A 15937-nucleotide genomic window follows, 5' to 3' on the forward strand; every position below is an offset into this window, starting at 1 on the left:
TAGCGTATTCAGTAGTTAAGAGCCTTTCAGTACTGAAGTCAAATTGTTTGAGTTGGTTGAGTCATGACTCCATCATTTATTAACCCAATGATGTATAGCAAATTACATAACCACTCTGAGCCTCCATTTTCTCATCTATAAAATGAGGATAATAATAGGTACATGACATGATAACTATGAGGATAATGGGTAAATACATGTAAAGTGTTAAGAACAGTGGTTAAAATATAATGCTCCATAAATACTAACCCCTATTACTACTACTTTTGCTACTATTACTATTACTCTTCCTTAACCGTTTTTAAGTGTTATCATGTTGGTATCTCATTTGATCTTTTCAACAACGCTGTTATTAATACTACTCTGGTCGATACTACTTCCATTTTATAAATAAGATGCTTGAGAGAGTTTAATATCAAGTATTTAGTTTACAATCTGATTTCAACTTTTTGACAGAGTAGAGTTCTAGTTCTTTCTGTAATACTGTGCTCATGAATGACATGACTTTTGATGTAGTCTTTCTCTTCCTTGCCAAAGACCTGGAAATAAACCGCCAACTCCCCCCACCCCGACCACCAAAAAAACCCACAAAAAACCCTAACACTAAACTAAAACTGTTACTTAGGCATGAGTCGTCCTACACAGGTTAGTCAGCAAAAGATTTTTTCTTGTTACCCACCAAAATGTGAATTCTTCTTGAGTTTGTATCTATTTTTGTTGATAAATCTTGGTTTTGGCTTGGGACAAGTAGTGCAGCTCTTTACACATTCATTACTTTTACTTCCAGACATGCGTCAAGAGAGCCAGTTAGGTTATGCATAACAAAAATTCTATTTACTTTTAGATTCAGGAATTGTGTCTTCTGACTATATTCTGAATATCCTTTTTAAAGTAAACTTTTTATTGGAGCATAATGTACATACAGAAAGTACACAAATTTATGTTTTGTGTAGAGCTAGCTGGATTTTTTTTTAAAGGGTACTTTTAATCCGAATTTAAGCATATGCAGAGCAAATTGCCTAGAAACCAAAGTAAAATGACAAAATTAAAATCATTTTTTCGGTAGAGCTATCTGTGTTAGTTTGGAGTCGTATGATCTAACATAGGAAATGCTGGTTTAAATAAATTTTATTCTGTAACTGGCATAGCTGATGAAAGTGATAGGAGAGCAAACAATAGTATGACACAGAACAGCAATTAATCCTCTTTCTCTAGCTTTTTTTTTTCATTAGTGATTCTTCAATTCTTTCCTAATTAAAGTTCAGGCTCAGCCAAATTTAGAGTGTGGAATACTAATGATTAGACTTGCAAGGTGTTAGAGCTGGAAGGAGCTAAGGGTTTTATCACTAGGCCCACTCTTTTTACTGATGAGAAAATGGGGTGCTTGGTCAGTGATGCCTTTAAAGGTCATCCAAAAATGGATGGATCTAAACCCAGCTCTGTTTTTAAACTAGGATTTAAACCAGGCTGTGTAGATCCCTGGTTGGCTGCCTTTTTGGTATACCATATTACTCAGCCCGGGGACGCCAGATTTCATCTCAAAGGGGACATGGTTTCTTGGATTCCTTCTCATTACCAAATGATTTTACAAAAGACAATGAGCTTGTTTTTTCAAACTTGATACAAACCCCCTAAAATATATAATGTTCTTAGCAACCTTTTTCCTTCTTGTTGCCATTATAGCCTATTATGACAAATTTAGACCAAAAAATTGAGAAAATTGAGCCACTGTGGTTTTACCATTAATATATTTCCCCTTCAGAAAATCAAACTTATCCTTTGAATTTACTGAATAGGTGACCAGCATTTAATTCTTTTCAGAAGCCTCTTTTCCTGAAGAAATACTGAAACTGAGCTCCTGAAAAACAAAATACCCAGTGTTATTCTTTTTTTTTTTTTTAAGATTTTATTTATTTGTCAGAGAGAGAGAGAGAGAGAGAGCGCACTCACAAGCGGGGGGAACAGTGGGCAGAAGGAGCAGCAGACACCCCACTGAGCAAGGAGCCCTACGTGGGCCTTGATCCCAGGACTCTGACGCTTAACCCCCTGAGCCACCCAGGCGTCCCCACTAGTGTTATCCTTTTTTTTTTTTTTTTCTCTCCCACTAGTGTTACTCTTAATAGGGCATTCGCTGCTCATCTCAATATCATTAAAAGCGTTACGTACCTATCTGTACAACAAGGACTGGATAGACAAAACTTCTCTCTGCAGTTTACAAAAGTAAATAATCCTGGTTTGGTGTGATTTTTTTCTGTAGATTTGAGTGTATTTATAAAACAACAGATTAAAATCATCATAGTTCTATTCTTTATTCCTAGTAGAGCTTAACTATTGCTTCTTTTAAGTGAATGATGACTCTTAACTTCAGGTTTCTGCTAAGCATTCCTAGCCCAACGTATCCTTTCAGACCATATTAAGAAAATTGAGACCGTTCTCTCCAGTTTGAACTCTTAAAGTTGCAGTCGAAAAACAACAAATGCTCCTCAAAAGATAAGCCAATAGAGCAAAACCGTACAGTAAAAAGTTTCATTTGGATCAGATATTTTATTGGTTTTTTTGAAGCTTTGTTAATTTGAGAGAGAGCATACAAGCAGGGGGAGAGACAGAAAGAGAGGGGAAACCATGCTCCCCGTTGAGCTGGAAGCCCAAGGTGGGGCTCGATCCCAGGACCCTGAGATCATGGCCTGAGCCACGCAGGTGCCCCTGGATCTGATATTTTAAACCTCTGAAATCAAGAGCACTAGTTTGGATGAGCATGATTTATCTCGTAACATTTGTAAATCACCACCATTATTCACAAAGTGTTTTTACATTTCTCAGGATGTATAAAGGGCTATACTGGGTTTTGGAGATGTTTAAAGACAGATAAAACACAGCCCTTGCCTTTAAGGAGTTCATAATCTAATAGAAGAAATAAACATGAGCAAATAATTACTTTTGTCAAAGTGAGGGAATCAGAGAAAGCTCTATGAATAATGTGATTCCTAAATATTGGATGTAAAAGTATTATTGGGTGTTTATTGTAGCATGTGTATGTGTGTAGAAAGTTGTAATTTCTAGAAAGGAAATACATGTGCGAAAAAAGTCATGAGTTACTTAGGGGACGACTGATAGTTTCATATTAGAGCTGAAAGGGAAAGGGAGTAGTTGCAGTAGGTAAGGCCATGGAGATGTGGCCAAAAAGACACTTTTTATCCCTTCATTAGGATGTGTAGGTATTGAGGATACTTGCTGAAGGTTTAAACACAGAGTATATATTCTAGGAAGAATGGACCTGGTGTGTAGGGGATTGAGAGTAGGCTCATTTTTCATTTTATTAAGTACATTTGTTACAGTAATCCAGGAAAGAGACGGCTATCTCTTGAGTTACGTAGAAACTGGGAGAAAATTTTTTCTAGAGTTGGAGGTGAGGCTGGAGAGGGAAAGAAACCACAGGATCTTAATAAATGGAAACGCTTTTTTGAATGCTCACACTATGGAAATACAGATTATAATTAAGTTCACTTTAATTTATAACCAGTTACCATCTTTTTTTTTTTTAAAAGGAAGCTTTGAATTTTGGAATGTATTAGATTTACATTAAAGTTGTAAAGATCGTACAGAGAGTTCTTCTTAGTGTTCCCTAATGTTGACATCTAATGTTGTCATGTTAGACATATCATGACATCTAATGTTGACACGTAACTATGGTCTATTTGTCAAAACTCAGAAATCAACTTTGGTACAATACTATTAGCCAAACTAAGGTACTTCATATGGATTTCACCAGTTTTCCACCAGTGTTCCTATTTTGTTTTTAGTGTTTTGGTTATACTGCCACAAGCATCATTTGTTTCCTTCAAGTATAGTAGGAGGAGGAGTAATAGCAACTTCTGACCCCCTGTATGGGATAGTTAGCAATGTCCCTGGCCTCTACTGGATGTCAGTAGCACCTCCCTGGTTGTGACTACCCAGAATGTCTTCTACATTGCCAAACATTCCTTGAGGGGCAAAATCACCCTCAGTGGAGAACACTGCTTTAAGCAAAAAAATATGGTGGAACTCTCTTATGTAAATACCTTCTTATACCAGTATTGCTAGGGTGTTTCCTACAGAACATTCGTTCTGAGGGATGCTAATATGTGGTTTGAAACAAGTAGGTCTATGGAATAAATAATTTGGGGAAGTAGTAAACTAAACAAAATTAGAGAAGTTTCTTCTTCCTCTCCTTTTTGTAGTAAACTAAACAAAATTAGTTTTATTTTTTCTTCCTCTCCCCTTTCCTCTCTGCTCCTTTTTATTTTAAATTTCCTTCTTCCTCCTCCCCTTTCTCCACTTTCCAACTTTCTCCATCAGCATTCTTCCTTTGTTTCTTCTCTTCCGTCTCCTCTCCCCACCCTTTCCTCCTTTTCTTCTCTCAGCTCCTCCTGCCTCACTGCAGGATTTCTTAGAGCCTTTAACCTATCAGTGGCATTGTTAATTTCCAGGAGAAGACTATAGTATGTGACATTTCTAAAACTGGTTTAACTGTACATTGATTTTTTTTTTTTTAATGGGAAGTATACTTCACATAGATTTGCTGTCCAATTACCCATTCTTTGGAAATTACTAGGTTGAACTGGGGGTTGTTAGGTATAATTGTAGATAAATCGGTCACCTTGTATCCCAGAATACAGAAAAATCCCTCATTGTTAAAAGGGAAACAGATAGATGAATTTACCTATAACTTTTGGAATGCAGTAGTTTTTGCATGTCTGTTTAAAAATACACCAGGGGCACCGGGGTGGGTCAGTTGAACATCTGACTCTGGCTCAGGTCATGATCTCACAGGGGTCTTGAGTCCTCTGTTGGGTTCCACACTCAACGGGGAGTCTGTTTGAGACTCTCGATTGCTTTCCCCCTGCTCATGTGCATTGATAGTTCTGGTAAGGCGTTGAATTATTTTGTTGAACATGGTAGAGTAGCTATTGTCAAATGCTTTTGTTCAGCAAGATAACCCACAGTTAAATACAGGGATCAGGGGACTGCATTGTGGGGTCATGGCTAGCCATCCCATTTCAGGGTGAGTGATTTGGTAGGTCAGTTTCTAGCAGATGTTCTGGAGTGTGTATTCTTGGTGATCTTGCTCCCATTTTATTTTACTTTTTAAATTACAGTATATTTGGGCAAAATATAGAAATATTATGTAAATCTATACTTAATCAGTTTTAAGTCTCTGATACGCTACAAAGTATGGGAAAATTAAAAAGTGTGTTTTAGAAATTATAAGATTGTCAGTTCAGTGAAACAGAATTAATATTAGAATGTTAGTTAATATTAGAATGTTAGTTCCTATATGCTCTAGTAAACCTTGAATTAGAAGATTAAAATCGTGAACTTCCCTCTCCTTTATTTATTTTTCTATTCCTTACAAGATAGACAGCTTGACAGAATAAGAGAAAAGAATTCTAAGGAAATTTGATACCTATACTGATACCTCAAATATTTACCTCAGTGATTTTTTAAAATTCAGATATCCTGGAACAAAGATTTTAGAGTATATTGGCCTTCATAAAATGGGCCGATTGACTTGAGTCCTTTTCCTATTAGGCAGATGGCTTGGTGAATGACCAAAAGCAGATGCAGATTTGTCATCACAAGAGGGACATTTATAGAACAGATGGAAGTTCTTTTTCTGATAGACTCTAAATATTCAACCTTTTTTGATAATACCAGACTTAACTAAATAGAATATTATAAATTGAAAGTATTTTAGGCATCTTAAAAAGTAGAGTGTATATATAGTATCCATTTTTTCAAATCCTCATTTTTTTCCCCCTTTGTAAGTTTGGAGAGTCTTTTCATAGAATGACTAGAAAATTATGTTTTTTTTTAACCTTTTTTAAAAGATTTTATTTATTTACTTATTTGACAGAGAGAGAGAGAGAGGAGGTACAGTGAGAGGGAACACAAGCAGAGGGAGTGGGAGAGGAGGAAGCAGACTGAGTAAGGAGCCCAATGTGGGGCTCCATCCTAGGACCCTGGGATTATGACCTGAGCTGAAGGCTTAATGACTGAGACACCCAGGCACCCAGAAAATTATGTTTTAGAGCAGGATGGGAAAAGGGGATAGAGCAGCATCAAGTGGAGGATGATGTAATATTGAAATACGTAAGAAAGCAGAGAACTCGTTTCCTATGTCCATTTTTTCCACTGAGGAGAATTGTTTTCAAATTGGAAAGGGTTAGAAAAGCATTAACAAGGGATTGAAGCATGAGATAGATGAGGAGATAATTATAGAACAGCTAGACACTTTAAATGAATCTAAGCTTTTAGATTTATATAAATTATATTATTATACTGAATAAGTTAACAGATGGGATTGGTACCCACTATCAGCGAGTATCTTTTGACGAATAGGAGAGGTGCCAAAATATTAGTGATCAGCAGTGACCAATGTGCAAACGAAAAGAAAAGGTGATTTCTACAAAGTAGACTGTTAAACTTGATGTCTGTCATCAGCTCCCACTAGGATAAATTATTAATTAGATAATTAGTGGACACTTAAAAGAAGGAAGTGGTGATTAGCATGACCTTAGTAGTAAGAAGACATGTCAGTCAGTCCAATCTCTCTTGTTTTGTTTTTCCTTAAAGAAGAAAATGCCAGTTTATTTATACCTTCATTCAGTTCCAGGAACAACTTAGGTGACTTCCATAAATATACTATAAGAGGAATTATTACAAAAGGAGTAGAAAACAGCATACATTTATTGGATTTATATTCTGGGTCCTTCAGTAAGCAGTTTACATGTTATTTCATTTTTATCCTGAGCAGATCCTCAAACAGCCATCTCCCCAGTTTTTGTAAGATGTGTAAGAAGTCCTCAGTACCTGTTCCCTAAGCACCGGGGACAGGTATTTTACATAAATGATTCGTTTAGAGCAGACGTGAAGATATGTTAGAGCAGTGGTTCCCAAACATTTTGGTATTAGAAACCCTTTTATTTTATACTCTTAAAAATTAATGAGTCCCACAAAGAACTTTTGTTTATGTGGGTTATATCTAGTGATACTCACTGTATTAGAAATTAAAACTTCAGAAAATTTTGGAGCAGGAATACATAAACACAGATTGCAGTAGCTGTCAGAGGGATGACATCATCATCATCACTTTGTCTAGTTTCTGGAAAATTCCTCTGGATTCTCAGGAGAATACAAAGGGAAAATAACTTCTTAGTGTAATTATGAAAATGATTTTACCTTGCTGGCCCCCTGAAAGGCTCTTTCCCCTCAGGGGCCCCAGACCACAGTTTGAGAATCACTGTTCTTAGAGGAAGGATTCAACTAATGGAGAGAGAACAGGCTGTGGTATCTTGCATCTACACATATCACATTAGAGCTGAAGCACCATTCTGAAGTTAATTGGTTGGTGGACTTGCCAGTTTTACACCCCAGTTTAAGGAAAGATGGACAGATGCCAAGTGGTAACTGTAAGCAGTCTATACAGAGTAGCAAGTATATCATCAGAGAAAAAAGTATTTCTAACCTTCCTTAAACTCATTAGTACAGTCACTCATACAGATCAAAATAGCTTAAAAGCAAAGCCCTTGTAGTAGCTGTCTCTGGAAGGTAGACTCCTGCTTAGGGGGTTTCCAATCAACCACTTCTGGAGCGTGTGGGCAGCAGCACAGAGGGGTGTTTCCAATTAGAAATTTGTGTCACACTGTCTGTGCTCAAGTATTTTAAGTAAAACAATTGGAGAACTAGTAAGACTTATGTCAGAAACAGGGTGTGTGAATCAAGACTCTTTTTTTTTTAAGGAATGAAATTTAACAAATAAGGATGAAGTTCTCTGCATATTTTTAATGAACCAGGTAAACGTGGAGCTGGAGAAAATCATCTGACTACTTTCTACACAATAAAGATCCAGAGGTTTTAGTTGACTTCAGCCTTGCAAACCAGCAGTTTTTAGAGCAGTTGCTAAGAACCTGAAGATAGCCTTTAACCAGGTGAATAGAAATATAAGTGTTCTAATCAAGGAGATAATCATTAGATTTTCTAGGGTAGTTAGACTTCTCCCTGTGTAGCAGTCACCAGTCATAAATGCCTTCATCCTTTTGGATAAGGCCACACATCTGCCAGCACCCGGCATCCATTCCAAGAGTTATTAAAACCAGGCCACTGGGCAGCTCTTACTGTAACTATATTGTCATGCCTGGGTTTCATTAGTATGTGGACCACCTGGGAATATTAGTTACTAAAATGACTTCAGATTTCTTCTGGTCTTCATGATGTTCAGCTTTGCCTCTAGAGTTAGAGTGTTTTTTCTTCCCTTTTCATAGTTTGCTGACCTTCATGCTTGGATCCTTGTGTTCCCTTGTTACATGCTACATGGTCCCATCACACTCACCCAGGCCAGCCTCTTAGGTCTGGTTAATCTCATCACCGCCACCATGTGTGATTTGCTCCCGATAACAGCAGCACTGTTTATGTTTATGCAACTCTTGGAATAATACTTGATTCTGGATGCCATGCTTTGAAAGACATTGACAAAGTATAGACCATCAAGATGAAGGTAACTAAACTGAGTGTACAGACCAAGCATTGTTTTACAGTGTGACCCAGCCTGTTCTCGCTCCCTTTCCTGCCATTGTCTCTTCAGCTAGTCTGGGTTCCACTCAATAAACTACCCACGGTTTTCAAATTTTCATTCTCTGCTCAGACCACTTCCTGTCTATATGATGAATTCCTATTTAAACTTCAAGACCCAACTCAAATATTTCCTCCCTAGTGATTTCCCTTGACTTTCCTAGGTATTCTTACCTCTGGGTTCTCATAGAGCTTTATGCATGCCTGGATTGTGTATTTAATCAAATTATAATCTAATCCAGGGTTCTTTTCTGTATAAGACTATATGGTAAATATTTTAGTCTTTGTCTTTTTCTCTCTGTCACAGTTACTCAACTGTGCCGCTTTGGTACAAAAGTAGCCATAAATGTGTGAGACTGTTTCAATAAAACTTTATATGGACGCTAAAATTTAAATTTCAGGTAATTGTCATATGTTAAGAAATATTCTTCTTTTGATTTTTGCCCCCCAACCACTTCAGAATATAAAACCATTCCTTGTTCCTGGTCAGTACAAGTCAGGTAGCAGGCTAGATTTGGCCCACTGGCTGTGGTTCGCTGACTCTTCATCTAATCCATATGTTTATTCTTTCAGGCACTTTTGCATTCATTCATTTAGGAAATATTCGTTTACTGGCTCTTCTTTTAGGTACTGTGAGTGCAGTATGAGATAGACATATTAAGGCAGAATCTTCTGCATTCGATTGAACTTGTTGAGTTCGAAGACTTTTTTTTTTTTTTTTAAGATTTCATTTATTTATTTGTCAGAGAGAGAGAGAGCGCGCGAGCGAGCTCGACCCCTGGGATCATGACCTGAGTGGAAGGCAGCGCCTAATCTACTGAGCCACCCCGGCGCCTAAGACTTTCTATTCCATCTCTGTCCCTGAAGAATAGCATATTTCTTGGTCATTTTGAGATGAAGTAGTGAAGATTGAAGATTGAACAAGGAATAAGCTATTAAATCTTAGCTAATCATTTCTCCTGTGACTGTGATTATGTTATCTTGAGTGTGAGAGAGAAATGCTACCTTAACATAGTGATGGTTTTTTGTTAAGATTTTATTTATTTATTTGACAGAAAGAGAGATCACAAGTAGGCAGGCAGTCCAAGAGAGAGAAGGAAGCAGGCTTTCCACTAAGTAGAGAGCCCGATGCAGGGCTTGATCCCAGGACCCCGGGACCATGACCTGAGCCAAAGGCAGAGGCTTTAACCCACTGAACCACCCAGGCGCCCCTCACAGTGATAAATTTTAACAGATTGTTTTGGAAAGATCTTTGTTGAATCTAGATGTGAGGGTCAAGTATACATTTTGTCTGTTTTGTTGATGACAGCACTATTAAAAGTGATAAGCTTTGAGGTGTATTCTGTAATGAATTTTCTACATAGTTTTTGGTATGAACGTTTTAATTAATATTTAACTTTTATAATACTATCTTGGGGTAGATGGGTGAACTATAGAGGAGTGGAAGCTTTAACTAAATGAAAATTTCCTATCATTTGGATGTGCCTGATGACATTTTTTTATATCCTGCAAATGGTATATTTTTAAGGATTAAAACCTTGGGTTGAGTTATAACATACTAAGTAATTCTTTTACTCATAGAGATTAACTTTTTTCTTACGTGGCACTTTGCACTTATGTGGTTTTTCAAGGTTATAGGGTACCTTAAAATACTTGTTACCTCACCTAATTTTAATCATGACAATGTGATACATGCTTATTTTCTCTTTCTAGGCGAGATAAACTTTGGATTTGCATGGAGTTTTGTGGAGGTGGTTCTTTACAGGATATTTATCATGGTAAGACAAAAGTTCTGTTTTATACACATTAAGTAGAATTTCTTAAAATATAGTTATTTACTATATTAAAGCATTAATGCTGTTTGGAGGAACATTTGTTTTATTATTGCTATTTAATACATAAAAGAATTTAAGATCTTATGGATGAAAGGAACATTTGCATTATAAGTTGCAAAATTATGTGCAGTTGAACTATTAGCTAATTCTGAAGAAGACATTATATATGGTTAGTTCAAAATTCCAAACTGAGATTTGTAAGAAACATGTAAAGGCATTGATGGTTAAGCTAAAAGAATATCCAGTTAATACATGAGTAGTATTAATACAAAGATAATTGATTTTGCTCTCCTGTATTCAAGAAACATCAATTAAATTGTTGACCTTTTTAAATACTAGATTCTGGGGAATTAAAATTATTAAAGCCTTTTTTATTGAGATTTCAGTGGAGTATGTAAGAAAGATTTATAAAGTACAGTAACAGTGTTTACGGTCTTTCCTTTCTCTCTCTGTCCCATTCTGCTTCTGTGAATGAGTTATTCTGTGAATGAGACTGCAGAGTAGGTATATTCTTTTACTGGAGCTGTGCTTTTTGATTAATGTAAAATAAAATACTGTTTTAATAAGTCATGTCAATTTTACCAGAAAATATTTTGGAAAATTTCTTCATTTTTCTTGATATGGGATTCGGGCTCACATTTTCCCATTAGGGCCTCTTAAGTAATTTGGGGGGCTGATGGTAATAAAGCACTTGTTAAAAGACTATTTGGATAGGAATTTTACTGTCTTTGTTTCATTTCACTTTACTGTATGTATCTTCTTGTTGTAGCTTTTACTTAACCATAAAGATTGACATAATAGTATTGAAGTACTACTAACTACAGCTGGAATGAGAAAAAGGAAATGATAGATTTTCTGGAATTGTTTTCGAAAGCTTAATGAAGAAAATGAGCTTTTAATTGGTCTTTAAAAGATACATAAACTCTGGGTAGAAAAAAGAGGTAGAAGTGCGTCCTAGGAGATGAAACAGCAGTACAGTGCTGTGAAGGTGTGACACGTGAGATTACTTTCATTGGTGTAGGGTCTGTATTTGGGGAATAGGTCAGATACAGAGAGCCGTGAAAGCCAGGTGGGAGAGCATGGGAACATTTCTGCTTCATAAAAAGTTACTTCATTTCTGAGAATATTTTTTTTAAGTATGGCTGTTCTTTATATTTGAGAATTTTTTTTATTAATGACATTGATTTCAAAGATTCAGTGGAAATTGAGAAATACTTGGCATTATTTTGCATTGCAGGACAAATACAGTATTTATGGAAGCTATTCAAAAAGCTATTTCCCTTTTTTGTTTTAGTTGGGACTAAATTTATCTATTATTTTTTCTCATACTTACTCATTTAATTTCCTTTGTCCTGAAGTTTTTTTCAGTTGGGTCTTCTGTGGGTGCACTGCTGGTCTTTGACCCTCATTCTTCAGTCATAGGTTAAGTGGGGCATAGACCAATATTTTTCTGTCTGCATTTTGAAGATATTAGACCTGTGTCCTCTAGCTTCTATAGTTGTTAGTATCTTCTGTCACTCTATGTATTAGTCCTTTTCATGTAATCTTCCTTTCTAATCGATTTTAAGATTTTTTTTCCTCTTAAATTTCAGGTGTTTTTAGTATCTAAACATGGATTTACATTTACTTCTCTTGCTTAGGATTTAAAGTGCTTATCAGAAAGGATTTAATTTATTCATCGAGCCTGGACAGTTATCAATTATTATCTCTTAAAATCTTTTCTACCCCAGTATTTTTTATCTCTCCTTTTAGAATGTCAGATATACATTAGATTTTCTCTGTGTCTCTAAAACTTAACTGTATATTTTGCACTTTTTAATCCCTCAGTAGAGCACCGAGGAGTCATATAACCCTCGTATAGTTCACTGATTATACAGCTGTGTTTAGTATATCCATTAGGTTTTAATTTTTGGTGACTGTATTTCTCATTTCTAGAAAGTATTTGGTTCTATTTTAAGTCTCCCTTCATTTTATATTTGTGTCTTATTATAATTTTTCATTACTTCTTATACATCTTTAGTTTTTTTTTTTTAAAAGATTTTATTTATTTATTTGACAGACAGAGATCACAAGTAGACAGAGAGGCAGGCAGAGAGAGGGGGAGGAAGCAGGCTCCCTGCTGAGCAGAGAGCCTCGATGTAAGGCTCGATCCCAGGACCCTGAGATCATGACCTGAGCCGAAGGCAGAGGCTTAACCCACTGAGCCACCCAGGGACCCCTGCATCTTTAGTTTTTAAGCATACCTTTCTTCAGTCTTTCTCAGATTGTTAAGTAATTCCATCTGATATATATACTTGCTTTTAGGTGTCTGGTTCTGCTTTCTTCATGAATAAGAAAGAAGAACAGTTTTTTGTTACAGAAATATTTTTGTCATGATTGTTGTCATTCCATTTCAACCAAATGTTGGAAGTAGCAAAGTAATATGATTTTATTAGTCTTGATTTATTTATACTGATCGGCTGCTGGGTCAATGGAAGAAAAGATAATTTTACAACACCCTGGATATTCTCAAATATATTTACAAGGGATTTACATGCTTATCAAACGCCAGTCCCTATTCACTCTTAACTTCATTGTGATTGCCGCCAAATGACCTTCTTGTGGCAATATGTATACTCCTCTTTGGCCCGTCTGTAGTGCTCTCTACTTGCACAGCTCCATAAGACAGATACCTTCTTTCTGTGTTTCTCTTTCTCTTCTCTCTTTATCACACTGTCATTCTGTGGGAGTAGTGTACTAACTTGGGTTACCTCACCTAGTGACAGAGAAGTTCTTCTTTTCTAATAACCCTAATGCTTGTGGGATTTTGCTTTTTTGTATGTGTAATACAACGCATATTTTGGATCTGTCATGCAAAATTTGCAAAGCCTGCTTTTTTCCCGGTTATTTCTGCTTTCTTTTTTTAACTTATGCTTTCTGAAATATCACTAAACCAATTTTTATAATTTGTTTTACTGCTCTTATATCCATCACTCCATAGGATTTTTAAAAAATTTAAATCTTCTTACAAGAGGGAACTGTATTAGTTTTCTATTGCTATATAACAAATGATCCCAAAATTTAGCAGCTTAAAACAGCAAATACTATGTCCCAGTTTCCGAGAGTCAAGAATTCAAGAATGGTTTAGTTGGGCAAGTCTAGCTCAAATTCTCTCATAAATTTGCAGGCTTCACTATTAATGGACTCCAGCCCTCTGCGGGCTTGGATAGGGCTCACGAATTCACTTTCACCTTGATTCACTTAACATGGCTTTTGGCAGAAAGCTTCAGGTCCGTGGCTCTTGGCAGGTATCAGTTTTTTACTGTGTGGATCTGGCCATAGGACAGCTTGAGTGTCTTCACGATATGGCAGCTGGCCTCCCCGGGCATGCAGTCTCCAAGAGCAAAGAAGAAGCCATAAAGCCTTTTATGATGTAGTCGCAGAAGTTGTATATGGTCCCTTCAACCATATTTTGTTCTTTAGAAGCAAATCATTTCTGTCCAGCACATACTCAGAAAGGGAATTAAGTTCTAAACACTTGAGGTGGAAACTATCAAAGCATTCATGGACATGTTTTAAATTACCGCAGGTGTGTGAAGGGAATACATTTTGAATTTATATTTTTACATGAGTTTCTTCTCTCCCTTTGTTTACTTTTTCTTTGAGGAACTAACATTGGAACCTTTCATTTTTCCATTATAATGCATTTTTTCCTCTATTTTCCATTGAACATTTTCCCTCTGTTTAATATTGTTCTTTTGACAGTTTCCCACATTCTTTTATGTCACTTGTGGTGAATTTCTTCCCACTTATTTAATAATTTTGAATTCTCAGATCATTTTCAACAGGAATACCATATGACTTTTGAGAATGGGTTCTTCCACAGTATTGGTTATGGTGGTTTTTCTTTTCTGTGATCCCAAGACCCCAGTGTATCCAGTATATTTGAACCCTAAACCTGAGTGAAGAGGCCTGTGGTGACAGAATCTGGAAGATATTTTTCCTTTCTGGATCCTAACCATGATACAAAATCCTTGGTCTTCTTTTCCTTGTCTACCCTTTTAAGGTGAAGATGTAGCCCTTTGAAGGTTCTGGTTTTATGAGCATATTTGTTTTAACTGTGCCTCTACAGTTCAGTGGCCTTTTCTTCTGTTCTATTCCCCATGTAGGGGATAAAACTAAAGCGCCAGCTTACCAAGATTGACCTTTTCTTTAGAGATAGCTAGAATATTTCACATTTTTACCATTCTGATTTTCATTTCCCTTTTTGTTTTTGGCTCCTGGGAAAGTCTCTAACTTTTTAACATGGCTAGGCATTTAAAAGCTTATTTAAACTATTCTTTTCTGTCATTTCTAGGTATTGTTTTCAGGGTGTTTGCTATATTGTAGAAACAGAAATAGAAAGGAGGCCCATCTTACTGAATGAGAGGGGCTTACAAACCACAAGAATTAGTTATATGACTTACCTTCAGACATTCAAACCCAGACTTGTCCTTAAGAAAATCTAAGTGAAATAGATTTCTCTCTTACACAATTGTAAAATACAACAAATACCCCCCAAATAAACATTTTTCGAAGAGGTTACTATCTAGCAAAAGATTCCATCGTTGGAATTTAATTCAATTTTTAGAATAGTCTCTCCCACCTAATGTGAAGAAACTTCATTCTGAAGTGATTTAGTAGGGAAAAAGAGAAAACTACTTAAATATCTTCAGTAGTGGATAGATGCAGAGAAATATTGTTTAAATATTATGATTGAGTTATGTGTATTGATATAGAAAGTTGTCAGTGGTAAGTGAAAAAAGGTTTTAGAATTGTGTGTGTACTATGATTCCATTCATATTCTTCTGGGAGATCTATACATACATTATTTAAAATATGTCTCTACATAAAATTATCTGGTAGGCTATAGGCCAAATTACTGATATTGCCTATTATTGAGTAATAGTATGGGTAAGGAAGGGACCTTTACTTTCCAAACTTGTCTGTCAATTGAATTTTTATAGTGAACATACTAATTTTATAGCTATAAAGCTAATAACCTTAGGGGGAAAAATATTGACTTAAAACTAGCTGTAAAACAGGCTGCCTGGGTGGCTCAGTTGGTTAAACATCCGACTTTTGATTTTGGCACAGGTCATGATCCCAGGATTGTGAGATCAACCCATGCTTCAGGCTCTGTGCTGGGTATGGAGCCTCCTTAAGATTCTCTCTCTCCCTCTCCCTCTGCCCCCCTCCTTTCTAAAACAATTATTTATTTATTTGAGAGAAAGCACAGAGGGGGAGTGAGAAGGAGACTCCCTGCTGAGCAGAGAGCCTGACATGGGGCTCAGTCCCAGGACCCTGGGATCATGACCTGAGCCAAAAGCAGATGCTTAACTGACTGAGCCACCCAGGCCCCCTCTATTCACCCCTCTTTTAAAAAAATAAAACAAAACTAGCCTTAATACATGTATTACATATCAATTTTAGAAAAGTTTAATAAAAACAAGCTAAGCCTCTTCTCCATGATTTAT

General features: G+C 36.3%; 1 protein-coding gene across 7 annotated transcripts in view; it reads left to right on the forward strand.

Moving 5' to 3' along the window:
- The window catches only part of MAP4K3 (mitogen-activated protein kinase kinase kinase kinase 3), a 191497-nt gene that overhangs the window by 102482 nt on the left and 73078 nt on the right, over positions 1-15937 (forward strand). For all 7 annotated transcript variants that reach the window (XM_044261698.1, XM_044261700.1, XM_044261696.1 and 4 more), the window contains one exon: positions 10321-10385. In XM_044261698.1, the coding sequence (XP_044117633.1) occupies positions 10321-10385 (65 nt within the window). The remainder of the gene's footprint in view (positions 1-10320; positions 10386-15937) is intronic.

Source organism: Neovison vison, chromosome 8 (genome assembly GCF_020171115.1).
Source record: "Neovison vison isolate M4711 chromosome 8, ASM_NN_V1, whole genome shotgun sequence".
In the NCBI taxonomy this organism is placed as follows: Eukaryota; Metazoa; Chordata; class Mammalia; order Carnivora; family Mustelidae; genus Neogale; species Neogale vison.